This window comes from Pyxicephalus adspersus, chromosome 1, assembly GCF_032062135.1.
Source record: "Pyxicephalus adspersus chromosome 1, UCB_Pads_2.0, whole genome shotgun sequence".
Taxonomy (NCBI): domain Eukaryota; kingdom Metazoa; phylum Chordata; class Amphibia; order Anura; family Pyxicephalidae; genus Pyxicephalus; species Pyxicephalus adspersus.
Window position 1 is genome coordinate 64,596,895 of NC_092858.1, and position 24,545 is coordinate 64,621,439.

At 34.9% G+C, this 24,545-nt stretch overlaps 1 protein-coding gene across 1 annotated transcript in view; it reads left to right on the forward strand.

The window, feature by feature from the left end:
- COL4A2 (collagen type IV alpha 2 chain) overlaps positions 1–24,545 on the forward strand; it is a 106,372-nt gene that overhangs the window by 9,220 nt on the left and 72,607 nt on the right. Inside the window, exon 4 of the mRNA XM_072411961.1 lies at positions 14,751–14,831. Coding sequence (XP_072268062.1) covers positions 14,751–14,831 — 81 coding nt within the window. The remainder of the gene's footprint in view (positions 1–14,750; positions 14,832–24,545) is intronic.

The following is a 24,545-nucleotide window of genomic DNA, read 5'->3' on the forward strand; positions in this document are numbered from 1 at the left end:
ATATTTGAAATGGGGCACATGTGTGGATTATGGCAGCTCTAAAGCATTCTGGTATCCACACTACAACTGTCAAGCCTTGGGGAGGGATCAGAAATAGTGGAGGTCAGAAATCTGATAAATGATTATTTATGTGGGCTAGAAATAGCAAAGAGCTAGAAGCATTAAACATGCTTACTGTGCACTGGTATTTGACTTAAGGCTCCTTTACACTTATGCATATAAAGTAACAAGCATTTTTGAGATGTGAGGGAATTTTTGTGCACTTCATGCCCCGGTCTCTGGGGTCAAGACAAGCATCCCCATTTACTTACCAACCTGATTTTTCACTGTGAATAGAACAGAAAATGTTGGAGGCACAGTCTGGTTGTTATTGCCATTTGTGTCCCTATTGAGAAGATTTCCGCTTCTCACTAGGACAGGAAGTTACTAGAAATCTCCCCAAAGGTTAAACAGACAGAACTAATTTTAATAGTGTTAGGAAAGGTTAGAGCTTCTGATTGTTTTTTTTTTCTGTCTCACAGTCGCAGGAACAAGATGAGGGGGGAAATCTCCCCAATGTATTCACAAAGTAGTCACTAATGTTTTAACTGTTTCCCACCTTACAAAAAACTAAATACATTAGGCTGGAGTAGGCTTCAAAATGTTGAGATCTGCAGAGAATACTCCATGTAAACTAAAGGTGTCCATCCATGATAGAAGTATCAGCTGGGAGCAAGCTTAGAATGTAAGGTCACTATATGCACCATGAACCCATCTTTATGTAGCTCTAACTTTGACAGTTTTGGATAGCTATTTGGCTTTCTATGGTATATCAACAACCTCAGCAGATAACCTTTAGGACAAGGATGTAAGGGGAAGAGCTGAACAGGATGGGCATTTTCATAGAGTCGAGAGAGAAAGAGAGATAAGAGAAACATGCAAAACAAATCTCCCATTTTAATATGGCACTTACAGAAGTATGTGTGAATGAAATTAAACAGGTTTCCAAAAAAGACTGCTGTTTAGTGTGTATCAGGATATACATTTAAACTAATATATTTTTATTGTAAAGCCAAGCTAACACCAACATTGGCAATAAATAGGGGTTGCAAACAAGGACGAGAGGACCCTGCCCAGATGATTCTAATGAACCTTTTACTTATACCTAAAGTAAAAGTTAAAGAAATCACAAAAGTTCCAGTTGTCACCTGTATTATTATATAAAGGGTACATATAAAGAACTTTCTTTCTAACTATTCACTTTGAAATTGTTACAAACGACAAGAGGGCACTCTTGTGTTTGGAGGAAAAAAAGTTTAAGGTCTGTGAAAATGTGGAATAGGCTCCCTCAGGAAGTAGTTTCAGAAATTTCTATTTATTGCTTTAAGAGCAAGCTAGATGCCTTTCTAGAAGCAGAGAATATAACTGTGTATTAAAGATTTAAAGTACAGATAAACAACATTGATCCAGGGAACATCCGATTGCCTCATGGAATTAGGAAGTATTTTTTCGCCTGTTGGAGCAAATTGTACCAGGGGTTTTTTTTTGCCTTCCCCTGAATCAACTATGTCTATAGGGTTTTTATCTTGGATATGTTCATTTCCCAAGTGGTTGAACATGATAGACTTATGTCTTTTTTCAACTTGACCTACTATGCAATAAGAAGTAATAGGGAAATCTTTCAGTGAGGACACCCTTTCCAATGACAACTGTCTAAAAAGAAGAATTTACGGGACTTTGGAAAGATTTCCTCTCACTACCTCTTGCATCCATGGAACAGGAATTGGGAAATACCACTAACAAGACATAGATAGCTAGTAAAACAAATCTAACAGAGGTTTTCATACTCTCCTACTTTTGTCCATATTATATGTTTTAGCTAGAGATACAACTTTAAAGAACACAAAGCAAATAAGTAACGGGCTTAACTCTGCATCTAGTGATTTATTTGTTTCTTAAGAATGTTAGAGAGCACATATGTATTCATTCATAGTTGCGATTGGGAAGTTATGGGATGAATGCTTCATTTTTTGTTACCAAACAAATAACTTTGGTAGATGGGAGTAATCTTTAACCTTTCAGGTCAGTAAGCTAACTTCTGTTTTGTATTAGTGGAACAGAATCTTGGCTGATTCTGCAGGCAGGAAGAGTTCCTTTATGAGTTTTACAGATTCTGTTGTGAGAAATGAGATATCATATCTTAATTTTAGTTGTCATGTTCCCTGCCACCATGTCTCAGTGATAGTAAACAGGCCATCTTGAAAACCATTCATCCATTGAAATGCAGTGTACAGAAAATAATTGATATAAAAGTTAATATATAAATGTTTTTAAAAGTCATGTTTCATAAAAAAAGGTTCTGCTTTTACATTGCACTGTGTAGTCTTTATATTTTTTATTATTCGTCACTATGGCTTCATTTACACTATGTGCAGTGTAGTATGGATATATATAGATGAACATCTGACGTCCTCACTGCATGCGATGAGTATACAGTGCATTACTATATTAGGCTGCTGCACACATTTCTGTATTTGTTTGTTGCCTCATTGCATTGGATGGGGCCAGCAAGTGGAAATTCATTGTCATGTGTTTCAGTATAATGCACATCAACGCACATCTTTTATAGTGTTAATAAAGCAATGTACATGTAAACATGCATCATATAAAATGCTTTTCATATGAACATGTGATTCTGTACACTATTTTACTGATATTATTATAGAAATAAAATTATTCCAGGCCATTCTAATTTAGTTTGTGACAAAGGCATGTGCTTTTGATTTTAATGGGATTAGATAAAATCAATATGTTTGCAAGGCATAAGAGTTCCCAAGCCTCATAACAGATCCCCCATTCATTCCAGCTTTACAATATAGGGATGTTGTAAAGCAAATTCAGAGAGAAATTTGAAAATACAATGTACTTGTGCTGATTGTGTCAACTCACTTATTTATACGTACACCACCTACACAAAATTGTATACATATGAATGCAATCAGAGGAATGATCGCAATACTTCAAATCTACCCGTGCTGCCACTCTGCCTGCATCTCCCCTATATTCATGGATATCATATTTTATATAAATATTTTAAATGCTTTGAGATAATAGACAGACCAGTGCAGTCAAAACATTGTACTTTCTGTGTACTGGAAGCAGTACCAACATTTTCAGTAATGGCAAACAAAAGAGTAAAGCCTCCAACACAAACACTCCCTTTCACACTTTACCCTGTCTGAACCCTTAACATATACAGTATCACTTTAATCACCATCTTTGGTAATACATTACTATTAAACTATAACCTTATATCAATATAGATCAGAATATATGGACTGCTAAATGATTAAGAGGAGAGACTCATCTTTTCTTCTTTCCTAGATGTGATAGCATCTGGCTTAGTTATACACTGACATCCAACATATTGCAGGAAAATCCCATCCCACTAGTAAACTATGTATTAAATGAATATTATTAAAATATACAGTCTACACACAATTATGCACATCTAACAATAAACTTGCTAACTGAAAAAAATGAATAAAAATTAAAAAGTTTTGAAATTGAATTGAATGTCAAATCTTTTCATGGTTTGCATGGGTGAATGAAAGTGTATTTGGGGGACTGTTCACCACATTTTTTCAAATTCCACTTAAGTTCTGCCTTTGATTTTGATCACACACAGATTCTGTTCCCCAGATCTCAGTGGAGTCATAGATCACAATAACACTGCATGTTTTTTCTACAGATGTGCTGTTGACATATATCTACATTATGGTGTGCTTTGATCTCAGAGTTTGTGGTTTTTAAAAATGAAGTCCACAATAGTGTTGGGTGAAAACATGACAAATCAAACATTCTCAATTTTCTTGATTAGTGGAGAAAAGCAATAAAGATCAATTTGCTTATGAACTATCTTTACCACAAAGAACATGAATGTACTTTTTCCCTCTGCCATCTCTTCATTGTTCGCACACTGCTTTATAGAAATTTATAGCAATATTTAAGTATGGGGGTATTACTCTGTGAATGCAGTAATAGTGGTTGTGGCTTGTGGGAAAAAGAATATTTATCTTATACTTATCTCAATATCTCATATACTTTCTTTTACAATGATAGGGCTGCAGACTGGAAAAAGCTTCTGTTCTGCCTCCATGTTGTTTAAACTATGGTTGTGGAGTCGGTACATAAAACTTTAAACTCCAACTCCTCACTTAACAATATTTCCATCTACTATATTTTTACTAGTTATGTATTTTTTAAATTAACTTTAAAGCAGAAAACACACAAGACTTTTAATCATTGCCAAATGAGTGATTGGTGTTTCACACCGTTTTTTAGCAGTATTACAAATATTTTTGCAATATTCACATTTTGCACAGCATATTCTCTCTGTTTTTTTATCTATTGCTACCAATTATCTAAGGCAACGACCCAGCAAGCCTCTTACCCAGTTACATTATCTGACATTGGGTGGAACAGTCTCCTCTCAACCCTCTGTATATCCCCGTTAAAGCAAGGGAATGAGAAGTACTATGCCATGGTATGGGCATATGTAGAAAGCATGGCCCACCCTGCTGGTGATCTGACTCCCTAGGGGGATGAGGGGGATTCATCCTTTTTACACATTCTTCACACACTATCTGAACTGGTTTTGCAGGAGATAGATGATACTTCTGCATTCAATGTGCACAGTATTCTCAGTGAATATATCAGAGAACTGCAAGGAATGTATATGTAAATTATGGAATATAGTGTATGGTCAGGATTAAATCATATAAACACTGAGTACACATTTAATAATAAATCCAATGAATTACACAATCATGAGATAAGTATGTTTAAAACTCATGTGAAGTTGACTGACAATGGTTACACGTTTATATTGCTTCTTTAAACATATTACTCAACTCGAATTAAACATTTTTTATACATTTTTTATGTATAAAATTGTGTTTTATATTGCATAATAACTCAAATGCAATTCACACTAGTGAAATAACTACTTTATGGGCTTGGGCTTTAACCTGCAGTGAAAGAGCACTTTATTAGGACTATTATCTGATAACCTCACTAGCGGTACATTTCTGTCTGGATTTATATGTCTAAAAGCGGTACATTGTTTTTCATGAAAATTTATTTTACAGTATAATAGTATGAGTATAATAAAGTGTGAAACACAAAATCATGTAAAAATAATAAATTGTTACCGCTTTCACCAAGTTTTTTCTACCCCGAGTCACACCCGGAGTTACTGCTAGGGAGGTTAATAAAGGAAACTTAATGTATTGGGCCTAAGTTTAAAGCTCTCCAAGACTGGAGAAGATAGACTATAATGGGAGAACCTGGGTAATCCAACAGACCACGTATGGATTGCTTAAAAATCCTTTGCTGTTGGTTGGCAAATGTTTTTATTCCCAGAGCAGATCCATTTCAGGTTTGCTGGATCACCTAGGTTCCCCCATAATAGTCTATCTTCTCTAGTGTCAAAGAGCTTTAATAAGTCAAGCCCATTGTATTATAAATGTATTAGGAGTTGGAAGTTGGTACATTTTTTCAATACAGGAATGCAAGAATTGCTTACAATTCTAACCTTTCGACTTCACAACCGCAGTATAAACAAGAATAGTTAAATTTAAGTTTAGGTCAGTTTATGATGGGGAGCAATAGTCCTTAAGGTAATACTTGGACCGTGAGATTTTAAAGTTCTTATCATTAAAATTTGCCACTCTGAACTGTTTAAATTTTGAATTCCACCTATTTTATGTCAATGCACTTCTTATCTATTGGCTGTTTATGCATACATACACAGGATATTAAAGTAGAATTTTAAACAATTTAAAGCCAATTTGACGAAAAAAGTTCCAAAATCATTTTTGAGCTATTTTCACCTGCAAGCTAGAAATTTCTCTTATAGTTCAAATTTTTCTGCTCATTCTAATGGCCAACAGCATTCAACCCACTTCCTATGAGGCCAAATTGTCCTGCTGTCTCCTGTCACTGGACAGTAAAAGGAGAAATAGCACCTTTTTCTCACTGTCACTTTTTTTCTTCTTCCCATCAGCATGCTTCTTATCAACAAAAAAACTATTTGGCTTCTTGTACAGATTCATCTTCTTACACTCCAGCCCTGCTGCACACAGACTGCAAGAGGAATTTGAAATAGTAAAGGAGTCTTTTTATAAATGTTTTCAAGATTCACCCAACATTTACCCAAAATACACACATAAACCAATGTAAATTTACCATGGTTTAGGTAAGGTTTACATATACTTTAACCTTTTCTGTGAGTGGTTACTTTACATTGGTACGGGAAAATCATCAATATACAAATGATCAGTCATAAAAATAGAATAATAAAGTTTCGGAGTTCAAAGAGTAAAATATAGTACCTAATGTAAAGAAATGTTCTGTGTTAACATGGTAGGCAACCATACAATATTTCACCAGCAGATGGTTCAGAAATTGGCATCAATTAATACAGAAAGCCTACTTCACTACTTCGTCTTAGGTACTATATAATTTTTTTACTTACAAGAGAAAAGAAAAATTATCAAGAATATCTCCTACTTAAGTTTGGCCATGGGCTTTACCAAAATAACTTTTGTTTTACCCCTAGATGCCAACACAGTGCACATTGCAAATTTGATGTATAATATGTACATGAAACGTCTGGAGCACATATGACTTCAGGGCAGGGGTTGGACAGTTGAGGAGCCTGGCTGGAACAACGAGCCTCCACCAGTTCCGGAAAGTGTAGAAGAAACGTTACAATATACGTTCTGTTTACAGCGCACTTCTAAAAGGAATACTGAAAAAGGCAACAACTGCTCTTTCATTGTAAATGAACTCACATAATTAATGTATCCTAATTAAAAAACTGGTTAGAGAAAGGGGTATAACATGTATAGAAGAATTCTGCATTTTGTTTACTTCTCTAACATGTGAGAGGCTTCTGGGATGAACCTGTAGATGATTGTAGGCATCCTGTACCTCCTCCAAATGTCTACATTTTACATGCTTGCCAAATTACTTATTGAAATTCAGGATAATTCTATAGACGTCTGGTAGTTATATGTACTAATGGGTAGTAAGTACCTAGCTGTATCCTTCCTTTTGTCACCCTTACCTCTTCCTCACTTAAGCACAGACGCCTCTCTCCTGTGCATGCAGGCAGTTCTGACGCTGGGCATGCCTCTGTTTCCAAGCTTTATCAATCCCGTCCAATCCACTGGCCAATCAGAAAATAGCATCTTGACCAGCCCTGGCTATTTAGCTAGCTCACACACTGCACTCGTGTTCATGCAACGTGTCTCCATTGTGCCGAGCCCCTGGATCTGTGAGCTAGTTCCTGTTCACCTGGTGTTTAATTTAGTGTTTCCTCTGTCCAGCTCTGGCAATAACCCCTTGTTGTCCAGTCTGTTGGTTCCCAGCCAACTTCCCTGTGCTGTTCCAGTGTTCCTGTCTGTCTGTTGATATCTCTCTGTCACCTGTACCTCCTGTTGCTTCCAGTGTCTTCTGTGTTCCCTGTGCCCGCAGTGGCCTCTGTGTCACTAGTGTCTGTCTCCTGGATCTCTGGCAATTGAACCCTGGAATGTGACCTGACCTCTCTTGCTTGCTGCCTGCCTAGACCCTGGCTTTCCTCGACTATCCTTCTGCTTTGTGATTTGGTACCATGTTTTGCCCACCTTGGTGTGCCCAAGGACCGCAGCCTGACAGCAACCAGCGGTGCAATATCCTCACCATCAGAGACTCTGGATAAAACCTGGTGACTGCTTAGACTCTGCGCTTGGCCCTTCTCAGGGCTCACACCATTTCAAAGCATCCCATAGTGGTCCAGTCTCCCCGTCCATTACACCTTTCTTGTTTATATAGAATTAAAAAGCACATTTTTCCAAGGTACCAAGGTAATGCCACAAGGCAATTTAAACATGACCATGTGTGCAGGGATAACTGATCTATTTCATATATATATATATATATATATATATATATATAAAATTATCACTTGAATATCGTCTTGAACATCTGGACTCTGTGTGCTGATATGCATCTTTTAAAATTATTTTTGTTGATATATTTTCAGGTATTTGAGGATATGATGAAAACCACATCATGAAATTGTTACCATACCTTTTTAAACCCCTTAAAGGGAACTAACATTACATAATACAAGAAATAGGAAACTGTATAAGAGTTAACATATGTTTTCTTCCAGCCTGCATTCCCATGACTGTGTAAAATAAAACACATTACAATTACCTGGTATTCCCTCATATAAACAAACACATATTAATTTATTCTAGGTTAAAATAAAAACCATGCAGAAGCATTTTCAGTTGCCTACATATTTGCTCAAAGTGATTTGTTTAATTATATGCTCATTTTGTAAATGACGTACAGTATATGAAATATCACATAAATTGACTGATATGTGAATATCAGTTAACCATTCTTAAGACCATAACAAAACACTTTATAAATAGTCATTATGCAAAATGCAGCATACAAATGAACATATTAAAAAGGTAGTAGAAGATCCTAGGCAGGCATAGTGGAAAGGACCCCTAATTCTTGTTATATTGGGGGGGATATTTTAACTAGCAGCAAACTTTCTGTTGTTTCCTTATTGTGTCACATTGCTTTCTTTTGTAAGCTTAAAATGATAGAACAGTATGTTGTTATCATTTAGTTTGCATTATATTGGTTAGGTGGTCATTTGTAAGACAATGCAATTGGGACCTAAAATATATGTTGCTCACGCCTTCAGGCTCTAGTAGACAACCCCTTCTTTAAATATGCTGAAGATAGAATAAATAAAGCTGTGTTAAAAGTATAGGGGGTGCTGAGTTTTTTTAGGTGATTACACAGCAAGAAAATGTGCTTTATATTTTGAAAGTCTCCAGCTGAACCCAAGATAAAAAATGCACATACAACTAGTCTTGATCAGTTAATAGATTTCCCAATCTGTATAGAAATGTTTATTTTATAATCTGACACTAGCATTGCATTAGCTTCTCCCTCTTTATTCAAGCATATACCCAGGGAAAACTGCCATGTGAAGTCTGCACATAAATATACACACACTCATCCCCTAATGGCCATCAAAACAACTCATTGTATCCTTTATTATATACGAGGTGAAAACTCAGCATGAGGTCCTTGGACTCAATCTCAGCTTTTTATCAGTGTAATCTTTATTATTTAGTCCTTGGTACAGTATATTGGATCCAGCTCCCTCTGAGGTTTTCAATGTGTTATAAATCTAGGCAAGTCTTTTGTTTCCATAAATATGGGAACAGAAAACTAAATGGAAAATACTTGCTGAGATTGTATATATAAAGCCTGCCTACTTGGAAATGCCTATATGAAATTGGTAAAAGAACCTCAGGAGCTAAATGTAAGTGTGCTATGTATAAACATTCAAATAACTACCATACCCAAATGGTATAACCTACATAAACTGGTTTATGTAAAAGAAGTTTCAACAATGTTCATGGATAAAGATGTAAACATTTCAAGAGGCTTTCAGAGCAGAAGGTATTTTAAAGTAAAATGGCACATAGTGTGTCTTTAAGTAAAGTGGCACAGAGGGGAGAAATGTTTCTGTGTATTACTAGTCAAATGCCAATGGCAAAATGTCAATGTAATGTTCAAGTCACAGGAAAAAAAAATATTTGCTCTAAAGGCAAAATAGCTGGATAACACTTAAAAACGTTTGCACAAATGAACTTTTCACAGGCCCTTACAGTAGCCTTGCCTTTTTTACAGATTGATCCTAATGGTTGCTGGCAACTCTGCATTGTCTGCAAGTACAATACAAACTAATTTACATAAAAGCATTTCATTCTTCAAGAACTATAACAATTCTGTTTAGTTATATTGCTGGGATTTACGTGTAATCCCCCATGTAAGGCATAAATGACAGTCATTATTATATTTTAGCTTATATTACATTTACTGTTAATTTTACTAAAGAATTTTAAGTGTTGCTTAATTTGTTCCCCCTAAACCACCACAAAAGTGATAAATATTTTTAATTGGTAATGTGTGTTTGTTTCATTTTCTATCTAAAATATTACTGATATAAGGCAGCTGTTGTCCACCAGTGTTTGCTTTTTACTTTCCTTTTACAGGTGTTTGCCAAGCTTGTTTATTGCCTGCTGTCTAATAGGAAGGCTTTCTCAAAATAAATAAAGAGGAGAGCTTAATGAAATGGATGTGAAAGATGTGTCAGCTGACATGGTTTGGATTAAACTAAAAGGAAGTTAAATATTTATCTGTTTATATGGCCTAATACAAGTGGCTTGCACAATAATAACAACATTCTTGGTTTCTGCACAAGGCTTGTCCTTAGAAACTTTCATAAAAAATCTCAAAAGTACTCCACAAGTGTATGTCCAGGAAAAGCTACAAAGACATTTATCCTATACATATTTAATTTACAGCTCTGCGTAATATGTTAGCACTAAATGAATATGGTATACTAATAACAATAATAATAATAAAAATAGACATACACTTTAAGTGTACCTGTTGTTTAGCAGCCATTTTAGCATGTGTAGCAGCCAATATGTATAGAAAACCAGTTTAGTGAAATAATTCTGTGTTTATATTTTGATGAATCTTTACATAAAAATGTCTGTTTCCCTAAGTAATTCATCTTACATCTTACATTTTTTTTTACATCTTACATCTTGAATACTTGTTCAGTTTATATTTTATTGAAACTATGTGCAGTTTTATAAATATATATCCCTATATACATGAAGATTTATATATTGTATCTTATTTAGTATTGGTTGTCAATACTGGGTATCTGTGATTGGGATAAAAAATAGGGTTTATTATTAAGAGAACAAAAAGAACAAAGGAAATATTAGGACTTTGTGGGACATGTTCCCACAGTTCCCCTGCCAACCACAAAAAAAAAAAAATTCAATCCAGTTTTGCTCACCACTAGTATGAATTAGTATGTATTGGCTTGTTTCTGCATAAGGTGATGCTGTCTTCTGACAACATAGGGTCTATTGATAAAACATGTATTCTAAAATTCACTGAAACATTCCTGTGAATCTTGAAAATTCTTCACCATTAAATGTTTCAGTGAATGTCAGATTCACTGCTTTATAACTGGACCCTTTTTTGTACTTGGAATGTATGTCTTAAAGTCATTTGCTATTTGCTAGCAAATGTTTTGAATCCTGGACCAGATCCATTCCAGGTTTGCTGGATCACCCAGCTTCACTGATGAAAGTATCCTCTGCAGCCTTGGAGAACTTTCATAAATCAGGCCCAACAAGTCAAGGCGAAGGAAGGAGAAGAAAGGAAAATGTAAAATATAAATTTTACTGTTGGCATATTCTGTTTGGAGCACACCATTATAGGTAAAAGACATTGTATTTTCCTAATACTTGAACAATATGTCCTGTTCTGAAGACAGTACAAGGTGAACTGCATTAAACGTGCCTTCCAGATATTTTTTTACCTTGAATTCACACATTGTAGCAAAAAACAATGGATCATTCTTACATATATGATGCTAGTTTAGACAAGTTCTTTTTTCTGTGCAATTTGATTTTTATTAGTTTGGACATGTTTAGTGTATGTACTGTATATTATAAGTCAAAATAAAACCTACATTCTTACTAAATGGTCAGTTCGCTAAGTTGATGAGTTATCCAAAATTGGGGTTATTGTTTAATCCAATGGCAATAGTACACATCAAGAAAACCTGTGATGAACCTCAGAGATTCAACTACAGTATATGGTAAATCATGCAAAGCAGAGGTTTTGTACTACATGTCAAAATAGGCAGTAGATACTGTATAGGCAGAAAAAGGTATACCTTTTCAACCTTGACCCAACCTACCACCACCTATCAAGTTTCCCCTTTAATATGATGAGTAACTTTAATGACAGTATATGAGATTGTCAGGAGCCACTAAACTCAACCTTTAGTAGCATTGGATATACACAAAACATCGGATGCCGATATCCCTATTTCTACTGATGGTTTTAATATGCACTTCTAAAAATGATTTTTTCATCAGGGTCTTTTTCATGCTTAAATTTGTGATAGATACCTTTACCACCATTCAGCAAGTAGAAATACTGTAATAATCCATATAATTCATATATATAATATATATATTCAATCCATATATTCTGTTGATATTGACTTCAGTGGTAAATTCACCTGCATCATACAATAAAACATTTAGTATTCTGAAAACATTATTTTCAATTGGAATAGAGTAGAAAATAACACTCAATAAATATCATCATGGGTTATGCTATAGTGAGTTGAATTTATATACTTTGTAGCCTAATGTAACAATCTGTAGTTATGTACTCTTCTACAAAATAAAATGAGATGATTTAATTGGATTGCACATTTAGACGAAGATGACGAATTGCCAACCCAATACATCACTTTACTGATTAAAGATTTCTAAACACAACAAAATGTAATTTACCCTACCAGTTATATACAAGATAATCAGGTTAAAATAAAAGAAATAAATCCTTAAAAAAAGAGGAAACTAGTGTAGCAACTGCATCTAAGAACTGATAATTTTCAGTGTATTACATTTTTGTTTTTGGGTTTAGATACTCATAGCATTTCAGAAAAATAGGGCTTTGTATCTGTATGGAGTTTTTAAAATAAATGAACTGTAAAGAATGGAAAGTAAATGTCCATCTAGTCTTGAACAGCTATTCTATAGAAACTTATCTGAAAATACTTTGAAGCTTCAGAATAAATAAAATGTGGCCCTGTGGGTGCATGTGTTATATCATGTTGAAACTTTTATAAACATTGTATCCACATTACAATTGCTTCTGAGGTTACAGTTGAACTCATTTGAATATGTTATTGTTAGCTGAATAGACACGTTGTCAGCGGGTTGTATTTGGACTCCATGTTGCCCTAGGTCAGTTGTTCCCAAACCTATTCTAGTAATGACATGTCACGACAGACCTTCAGATCTCTGTGACACAAAACGTCATTTGAAAAAAATAGTTACTAATAATTATCAAAGAAATGAAAAGAGCATTATTATGTATTATCCTAAATACACTTTAAAATGAGTCTGAGAACTATTCTGTACTGTGATCAATGAGCATCAATGAAATAACTGGCACTGATGAGAAACATACAGTTCCTCTAACTGTGGCCTAACATTTGACAAACACTCCCATAAATTCCCTAATTATTAAGGTGAAATCTAGATTTCTATTTAACCTCCCCAGCGGTAACCCCGAGTGTGACTTGGGGTAGAAAAAAGTTGCTAAAAGTGGTAACCCCGAGTCACACTCGGGGTATGTAAACCTATGGAAGTAATAGTAAATACAGCGCTTACCTAATCCGCCGGCGTCCCACGCCGTCTATCGCCACAATCTCCGTCTTCTTCCTTTTTCCTCCGGCTGGCTTCTGCACCCGATAAGTCACCGGGGAGTTCCATTTTTTTTATGCTTTTGCAATTTTTTTGAGTTTGGCAAGGAATTTTTAAGGCCAAATGCAATTGCATTCTCCCATGTGAAATGACAAGGTGCTGCATAGTTTTTACCTATGGTCCCTGGTTTTCTTTAAGAGCTTGTCAGCTGACCTGTGCACCTAGACATCTCCAGGTCCTAGGCTTCTGCCTAGTATGCTTTGTGGATTATCCACGGGATTATTCCATCCTTGCTGGAAAAGTTTATTTTCATCCATATTTGTCAGGTTTTAAAAATGGAACTAAACTTTAAACAAAATTTAAAAAAAAATACAAGCAGCCAGGTTATTTATCACAGAAGAGACAGGCGAAGAGACTGGGACACTTTGCACAGTACACACGGCGTATGTGTGATAACATGAACATGAAGCAATGATTAGAATCTCAGATGCATTAAAGAGAAGTGGCTCATGTAATGCATATGTGGAAGTATCTGTCAGCTCACATAGTTATTATCTATCTATGCTATAGGAATTGGGGAAGGAAGAGGGCAACATGTTGTCTGCTTTATATGCTGTGCTACTTGTAATAGTAATAGGATATTTTTTAACTATAAAGCACCTTTTGACTGTTGTTTTTTTTTTAATTTTTGGTTAGAATAGGGTGATCCATTACAATCTGCATTCTGAGGATTTTCACACCACCTGGGTTATTTGCTAGGTGCACTATCACAATCAATAAACCTAACTTTGCTTTTTACCAGTAATCCGCATTGTTTTTTAGAGTCCTTGGCTTCTTAGCCTCTTTAGCTATAGAGGTGTTTCCTTTAAAGTGGAAGTAAACTTTTTAAATAAATACTGCAACCAAGCAGGTCCTTTATTGCAGAAGTGACAGGTGATGTCCCTTGTTCAATGAAATAACCTTACCTGCCTGATCACAATTTTAAATACACTTGCCTGTCCCCATTTCATCGTGGGCACCACCATTTTTTTTCTTCTCCTGTTCCTGATCCCTGGAACTTGATTGCCGAGGCTAGGATGATACATTTTTGCACTTAGCTTTAAACAAAACATTTTTATGAAATACTTAACAAACCAAAATAGAACAAGTTCATTTTTACAAAGACTTTAAATACATTTCTTTAAGTATGTCATTTCTGTAAATAAAAATACAGGTATTAAAATTAAAAGCAAATATAATAATTCTCATGAAGGTTTTTGAATAGAATATATTTAAACAGTATAGAAATGTTATAGAATTATGTGAGGAACACATGTGCAACAAATTCATACTTTATTGGCTCTTCCATAATTTTTTGTCTTTTTATCTTAGGGTGGAAAGTCTTACACTGGACCATGTGGAGGAAGAGACTGCAGCGGAGGATGTCAGTGTTTGCCAGAGAAGGGCAGCCGTGTAAGTACCAATTGTCAAAGTTTTTATAGGACTTTTGCTGACATTTTTTTTTTTTTTGTAGTACAGGTAGTCCTCGTGTTACATATAGATATAGAGAATGTAGGTTTGTTCTTAAGTTGAATTTGTACATAAGTCGGAAAAAATACATTATTTTAATAAATGAATATAGGACAAATGTTTTTCTCAACATATTAGGCAGCATGGTGTCAGTTACCGTGAAAAACCTCACTGTAATTTAACCTCCCTAGCGGTAAAAAAAAGTTGCTGAAAGTGGTAACCCCGAGTCACACAGATCCCTGTCTTCTTCCTCTGGCGTCTTCTGCACGCAATGAGTCACCGGGGGAATTCCCGGTGTTGTTGGTGCGTGTGTATATCCCCTGCAGGGCGGGGCGGGAAATTCAAAATACATTTGTATTGCATTCAATACAAAATAACTGTATTGAATGCAGTATTATTATAGTTATTATCTTTACATGATTTTGTGTTTCAAACTTTATTATACTCATACTATTATATTAAACTGTAAAATAAATTTTCATGAAAAACAATGTACCGCTTTAAGACATATAAATCCAGACAGAAATGTACCGCTAGGGAGGTTAATCACAAACAAAGCAAAAAAATTTTTTCGGGAGTCTAGACTAGTCATGTCTTGGACATTAAAGAGTTGCAAGAGCTTGCAGAACAGAAAGACTTCTTCTGCAAGTCATGCAAACCGTCCTCTCCCCTCTATCAAGCCTCTGTCCTGCACACCAACAAGTAGGGAAGCCCTGTTCGTATCTAGGAGTCCTATGTCGGATGTCCTTAACTCGGGGACTACCTGTATTTCATTTTTATTTGATAGAACACACAAATACAGAAGGAACATCAAATATACATATATACCGTATTTTGATTGTTTGGTGCTTCCCAAGTCAAATGTTTTAAAGAAGTGAGTTATACACCTATACATTACTTAGCATTCATGCACTTAACATCAAAATATATATCTGTCACTGGGTTTGCTTAAACAAGAATTAAACGGTTAACTAAAACTTACTCAGGACAAATACAAATACTACAATCTTTATTAGTTTCTCTACAACTGTGCACTGTGTAAATTTTGCAGAAAATTCCTTCAGAAATTTAATTTCTACCAAATGGTTCATTCTGGTTCCAGTAGTTTTCCCTTTATTATAGTCCTGAGACTGATCATGTCACTATAGCAGGAAAGTGGTTCTAGGTATCATGTTGAATGTGACTAAAGGAAATAGGAAGTGCATGTTCAGGCTTTAGTATAAACAGCAGTATAGTATGACTGTGAAATAATGTGTTAAAATCATTTCAATGCATGTAATGAACCAGGGAAAATTTGTTGTTTTCTCAGCAAAGGTGAACTAGTGAGACACAACGGGGCTGATTTACTTAAAGAAGTTTTGGATGTTCACTTACCAAGGTGAATTATTATTTTGCAAGGGACAATTTACATCCCTATTTAATGTACAGCGCTGCGTAATATGTTGGCGCTATATAAATCCTGTTTATTAATAATAATAATAATAATAGCTTATTGAATGCGGTGATCTGCTTTGCAAAGAATACCCAATCATGTAAGAAATCTAAAAAATGTTTTTCTTTTACATATAATTGGATGATTGAGGGCAGCAGAATGTCATCCAAGCCAGGTGAAATATCCTTTGCAAGGGCATAATTCACTTTGCTATGTGTTCAGTCTATAGTCCTTCAGTTAATCAGCTTCAAAGTATTTGAAGAGAGCTCAGCATGCCTAATAAGCACATTTGTGAGATATTTTAAGCTGTTTTGTTCCACTCAGGAACTCATTCTTTCAAATTAAGGGCTGTGGGAAACACTTTGTCAAATCTTTCTTAAAGAAGATATTTGCAGAAATGTCCCTGTAGACGCCTCAACATCTACTTTGAACATAACTCTGTCTCTGTCCTGAATGACTCCACTTTTGGCAAGAGCATAGTTTGCTTCTTTCAAAGTAAACAATTTTCTGAGAATTGGATGCATTTGTATAATATATTATGATATTGCAGAAACATCACAAAGCAAATGTCATTGATGCAATTTTTAGGGTATGTCCCACCTACTTAACTAAGTGCAAGCTAGTAACTTCGCATTAGTTTTTACTATGTCTGTAGCTTATCTGCTTTTTCTATGTTCATTAAATCTCCTATATTTTTTAAGTAAAGGTCATTTCAGTTTAGTATGTAACACTGTTACTATGTGAGTTGTCAGCTCCTGTCATATCAGACTGCCAAATGGCACTGGAATATTACACACTATAATCATTGTAATACAGTTTTATTTGGTTTTACAAAACATATTGCAGTTATTAAAAGATCCCTTTAGATCATTATAAACTGTTAATTTTCCTTCTTTTTTTATCATCAAAAGCAATTTAATTTTTTATGCAGAACTACCCAATTAATTGGGGCTGCCGATAACAAATCTGCATAAATCATGACTACAAACAAAAAAAATGAAGGATTAAAAGAGAACCATGTCTAACTGAGCTTATAATTATACTTTTCCTAATTTATAAGCCACTAATTAGTCCCATAAAAGGCCAGTAAACCTTAGTCTCTTAATTTTATTAAAATAGGCATGTTTAATATATTTTTTTGTCAATGTATAATTTTTTTTTTAAATTAAGAATATATTATAAAGCATCATTTTCTAACATACAGCTGGCATCCATTACAGTAATCCCTACTTTTCTAATATCAATAACTTTCTGTGGAGACAAACTTCCTTTGAAAGTAAAGCTGCGTACACACTTCCAATTTTTATCGTTGGAAATGAACAACGAACGAACGACAAACGACCGATTGGCCAAAAATCGTTCCTAAAAAAAGTAACCAACGACGCCGACGAACGAGGATAGTCGTTGAAAAAAGAACGACCGGACCGGCGGATCGGATTGGACGACGATCGTTGACCATCTATCGTGTGTACGGTGGTTCAGTGATCGTGCATGGTCTGAGCATGCGCGATGAACGAACGTTCGCTCAATACATACTGTATTGTGTATATATTTATTTGTTCCAGGTGCACGTCACTTCCTGTATCGTTCAAACGATCGCATCTATCGTGTGTACAATATCTGCGAACGATCGTGTCGTTATCTGTATGTACAGGATCGGTGCCATACGATCGTTCGCAGATATCGTGCAGGATCGTTCGTTTACCAACGATATTAATTGAAAGTGTGTACGTAGCTTAAGGTAGAGTAAAGGTGAAGTAAACTCCAACACCTCAACAAATTAATTATTTTCGTAATATCTTTACAAACCAGAATTCTCTAGAAAAGTGAAAGTCATGTTCTTTCTTCTCTTGGAGAACCATATATTTGGAAGAAGTAAGACATTAGGTCTGATTTATTAAGGCTCTCCAAGACTGGAGAAGATGGTCTATCATGGAATAGTCTATCCATGTGAATCCTGACCTTTTCTTCATATGATCAGCCTGATTATCTGGAGCTGATATTTTTTTATAACCCCTTGGTTGTGATTTTCTCTGTTGTTCTGACCATCCTCTTTTGCACATGTCCAGACCTTAGCACTTAATCTGACAATAATTCTGCTTCACATATAGCACTCCATGTGATTCTTATGCACTTTCAGCTGTCAGCAGTAAAATAAGTCAACCAAAACAACATTGTTTGGTCAACCTTATCCCATCACCACTGGCTTTGATGAAGACCATGAACTTTTTACCATCTGCTATTGCATAGCAAACACAAGGATGTCAACTCTATTCTAATTCTATTCTTGCTGGGGTTTATTTCACACCATTTGTTTATTGCCTTTCTAAACACTTGTTCATGCTCTGAGATCCCTATGAAGGCCCATCTTAGAAACCTTTAAAACCTTGAAAAATGTTGCTTAGTTGTTTGTGACACTAGTTTGAGGATGCGTAAAGGGACAGGTTTGTAGATAAAAATATGACCTTCCCTGTGTAAAACACCCACAAGTCACCACTATACAATGGCTGTCTATATGAGTGACAACGGACCCTCCGCCATTTCTGTTTTTAGTGCTGATTTCCTAAATATGCTGAATGAGTTTTCAGTTGTGCATGTTCTTCCCCCATGTTTTAAAATTACCTGTTTCAAAGGTGCTGTTTTTTTCATGGAACATTGTAGCTTCCACAGAGCTATCTGTAAACCAATGGTAAATATCTTACATTTAAAACTTTAAAAACAACCAAGTTTGTTTTTTATATTTCATGCAATGTGATTAATATTAAGTCAATGCTTTGTTGTTGTTAATTATTTTTTTTTTTTTTGCAGTATAGTAAGGCTAGTTTAGGCTAAGTTTTATGGACTGTTTTTTAATTGTTTAAAATGCCCACACCACCCTTGATTACAATTATGAGCATTTATACAGGTATTTAAAGGCTTCTTAAATGAAGCCTAAAAATGCTTATACATGCCCATAATGCATTTATGGTTTTAAAGCAGTTTTCAGTGTTTTAAAGCCAAATATAAAAGTTATGGGTTAATGGAAGTTTTTATAAATGCTTATAAACACCTGTAAATTCCCCTGTTGATTTCAATAAAAAGATTTATAAGCATTTACAAGCAGTTAAAAAAGTTTAAACACAGCAAGGAGTGTCCTCTTTAACGCTCAAAAACGAATGACCCACAAACGCTCCACAAATGTGGACTAGTCAATTGAAATGAATAGAAAGTTCTTACATGGACGTTTAAATGCTTCGTTTAAATGCTGGAAAAACAGTCCAGACTTAGTCTTAAATATTTGGGTGCCCTTACATAGTATGTACATTTATGACCTAGAGTGAATGGATGGCCTGGTGTGAAGACTTCCCCACTTCTGTTCATTTCAGTGGAGACAAATTAAAGTTGCAGAGGAGACTTCAATTTAGGTAAAATAGAATGAGAACCATTGGTATAACAGAAAAAAACAGTTTAGTACAGAGTCAGTATGTATTTTTTCTCAAAGAAAATTTTTTCTAATGATACATTTTCATGTGATACTTATTTTTTTCTATTTTTGCAAATACTGCAATAATGCAGATATCGTGTCAGACAGAAATGGTTAAAGATTTGTAATATTTTGATTTACTTTACCAATTATTCCTATAGCCACATGCCATTACGAAATAATCACTTGCAGTTTTTCATGATAATGATTCATAGCATGCATTATGGTCTCTGGTTTTAATCTTTCTGCTTTAACTCCCACTTTAACAGTCCACCTTCTGATGGTGGAGAGTTAGATTGAGCAAGGGATAACTATAAAGTGGGGCCTATTGTGGGATGCTATGGAATGTTTCAGGCATTACATTACTTTTTTTTATACCAAATGGAAACTTTCTGTTTAAGAGGCTATGCCATATGGAATTGGGATTTAAGAATGAAGATGGTGCTACTTTTAGATGAATAATTTTTACATAAAGAAATATGTATGCTTTGACACTTGACTGATAAAGAACAGAAAGAACAATAAAACCTTAAATATTTTAGACCCTACCTTGAATTATATCACCTGTCCTAAGAAAATCTAAGATAAAAGCAATACAATAAAAGCTTAAAAAGTAAGATTGCCTCTAAACAATTCTAGAATAGAAAAGTTATTCTTTTAATTTAATGCTTGATGCAATTTAATGCATTTTTATTGTGATGAAGGGTTACTGCTAGGGTTTCAGATCCATCGGAATAGGTCCATTCAGGAATACTGATAAATATTTCTTAAAGGAGTTGTGAGCCCTAAAAAAATCACACTGAGCTGCATACCATGCACCACTTATAGGCAATATGTGATTGATAATTATCCAGTAAACATACAAAAGTACAAACTATGAAACATAAATACATAAGCTTTTGATTTCAATTAAAACGAAAAACACTTTTAGTCCTCTTCTGCCACAATGTATCTGCTTTCATTGGGTGGGTTTTTTCATCAATTACTCATTTTTACATTTTTATTTCTTTGGCTGTAATTCTGATAACACTTTCATGGTCCTTAAATTGTAATATTAAATAACTTTACACTCTTCATTGAAAGGTAACAATCATACAGAATAAAAACCTCTTATATATCTGCCAAGGAGAATCTGGATCTTCTTCAACCCATTATTAAGTAGGAGTACATTCCACGGATAGGGCTCATGGGTCACATGTTCCTGGCAGAACAGTCAGCATCAGCTGTATTTTCTACAGGGACTCCCCGATTACACAATACCTGTACTACAAGCACTGAAGTTATCACATGAATGTTGAGCCCATGGGATATCCATATAACTGTACTGCTCTCATTTGGTTAAACATGCTTTAAAATTACTCACACACAGATGGAAATGTGCACCTGTTTTATTTTGTTCCCAATGGATACAGATCTTTCCACATGGCTCCTAACTAAATGTAAAGAGGAAATACCATATGGTTTGTTCACAATAGTATTTCATTTGCAGAAAAAAAAATATTAACCTGTGCATATCTTCTAAATAGAAATCATGAGTGTGGTACAGGACAGAACAAGTTTTTGGCAGTAAACCTGAATTGAATTCCTTACAAGTTTGACCTATCTCTCTTTACATTTAAAGTGTACTAAACTATGACCCTTAGCAAGTCATCCCTCTGTTCCTTATGGCTTATATACTGCAGACATTCATTAATGTGCTTATTAAAATCTAGACTAATAACTTTGTGATCCTGACAGAAATTCCTTGTTTACGGATCTTTGTTTTCTAATAATGAATAATGAGTGTTAACGCATGGCATGGTGGTAGACCCATAGTCAGTCCAAGACATCAAAGTTGACGTCCCCTGCCCACCCCTTATAAGGCACACTGTAAGTGTAAGGGCATCTGTACATTATTAGTATATAAAAAGTTGTTTTTTTTTTATTCAAACGTCTCTAAGACTGCAGAAGGTAGACTATCATGGGAGAACCTGGGTGATCTAGCAAACTTGGAACCGATTTTGAAGTAATCCTTCAAAATCCTGTTTACCCCTCTATTATTTTCTCCATATTAGAGGGGTAAACATAAACTTTAACCTCATAACTACTTCTAACCCTAAATTTCATTCCAAAGTACAGTTCATTATACCTCCATACTCTGGTTATAGTAAGTAATGTGTCGAATAAGAGGATAAAAAGAGAAAAGTTTGAGGATTGAAATTGTAAATGTTAACATGTCCCGTTGGGGGGTGGGTTTGAGTGTTAAGAAACAGGTAATGGTTATATGGGTAATGGAAAAGTCTTCTGCAAAGTCTATCCCTAGAGCCCAGTAATTTCCTGGTTTGGACAATATGTATGGGAAACATGTAAGGTAGTGTCAGAGGAAATAGTGGAATTTGGTAATATAATACCCAAGTGACTTGAATATCATGAAAGTAATACCCAATTTTCATGACAGGGAACTTAAATAGTGTAAATATTTTCATTGGTTCTCTAAAACATGAAAGCCGTTTCCCATTTATTCTATATGTTGAGTACTGCTCAGTTGGGAATACATGGTACTTGCCTGTAATGGTGTTGGATCTTTAACAAAAAATTCCATTGGGGTAAGATCATAGTGGGTGAATTTTTTTGAACTTGTTTGAAGCAATAAACCTTTTCAGACAGAAATAGCTTGTGTTATGTATATCAAATGATAAAAAAGTAATAGAACAATACATAAAGAACTAGGCAAATAAAACTAAAGATAATCATTAAGGAGACAGTCCTATAATTTTAAAGGTATACAATTCTTATTATTATTATTATTATTGCTCCTTAATTTCTGAGCCGGAATTCCTACCAGCAGGCTTACCTTCACTGCATTCTGAGTATGGGTCAGACCACCTCTCATTTTGTGGTTAAGCGGTTCCAGAGTTCTCTTGGATGATGTCAGACAGTCAGATTTCCACAAGATTCCACTTGTATGTCTCCTGTTCAGTCTTTCATAAGTATGTTGATGCATAAACAGATCTTGTTTATTTTCATGTGTTTGTTTGGATTTAGAGGAATTTAAATGTAATTTTCGTATGCCTTTGAGGATATGGAAGAAGTGAAGTATTTTTCCCACATAAACCAATAGTTTAGAATTGTGTGGGTGTGTTAAAATTGATTTACATGTTGCAGACCACAGTTTTGGAAATGTGGTAATTGGTTCAAAAGGCAAATCCTCAAATAGAAGCCAGGATCTTAGATCTCTGATTTTTAAAGCAGTCATTGTCCATATTTTGTCACTGTTTATTTTTGTTGCATGTGAAACATCATAAAGTTTTTCTCATGACATTTGCAAAACTGCATGTAAAATTCTCAGCCTTACCATTTTCAACCATAACAGACCAAGGGAAAGATTCAGAGAACTGTGCATAAATCCTAAATACAAAGCACACAGAAATAAATTTACATTACCTTTTAAAGTTAAGAAGCAGAATTAAGTTGGGGATTTGGACAGCCTCTGTTAGTTATACCATTAAAAAAAGCAGATGGACTGCCTTATGTTTTAAATACATTTTTTACTTGCTCCACAAAAGGATAAAACACACAAAATCATGAGATTTTGTTTTCTGATAAAAACATGTACAAAATGCAACCATAGATTCATTGGGCCTGATTTGGCAATGGAGAACAGAAAGGTGTTGCTCTATAGCTAGTATTAAAACATATAGTTTAGCATAATTATAATGGGCCTGAATTATTAAAGCTCTCCAAGGCTGGAGAGGTTACGCTTCCATCAGTAAACCTGGGTGATCCATTGAGTCTGATTTAATAAAACTCTCGAAGGCTGGATACAGGATTTAATCAGTCAAGCTGGGTGATCCAGCAAACCTTGAATTCATTTTTTGAAAGTCATTTGATATTTGTTAACAAATGTTTCCAACCCTGGACCAGATCCATTCCAGGTTTTCTGGATCATCCAGCTTCACTAATGAAAGTGTGTCCTCTCCAGCCTTGGAGAGCTTTAATAATTCAGGCCCATTATATTTATGCTAAACTATATGTATTAATACTAGCTATAGAGTAACCCTTTCTGTTCTCCATTGCCAGAGTTGAATTCAAGACTTTGAAGCAGAAATTGGGAAAAACATTCATACTGACACTGCAGTAGATTTTCTATCTGCTGACACTTGACTATTACCGTATATTTAGCATAACATGTCTCCCAGATTTTTTCTTTCCAGTGAGGAATATAAGACTCGCTTTCAGATTGTCCTTAAATGACACTTGCAATGGCCATATCAGTATCCTCTTGATAGACTGGCAACATTTAGGCTTGGAATTTGTGTGGTTTGACATGCATACTCCTCTCTAATGGGATCATAGGATAGATCTTCTTATGCGTTTCAGCTGGGATTAAATATTACAGGGTCATTTCTTTCACACACTCTAAGCCATCTACTAATCAGAAAATATGTTTGCTGCTTTCTGATAAATTTGTACTTTTTCAGTGAACTTTACAAGACCAATGATATATAACCTGCTGGTGTTTGTAATTACAGGGGCATTTCTCTTTCTCATCTGTTATCAATATAGAACTTACATGTTTTATTTGTGTTGTGCTTATGTGCTATCATCTTAAATTACATACAGACACGAGGCACTAATGCAGTCAGTTTAATTTTTATAATAAATACTGGCTGCCATTTCTTTATTTTAGGCACTCTGAACCCATCCCACATATTTTTAAGTTTTCCTTACCTTATGAAGAAAGATTTACTGACCTTAATTCACTATCCCTACCTTCACAATG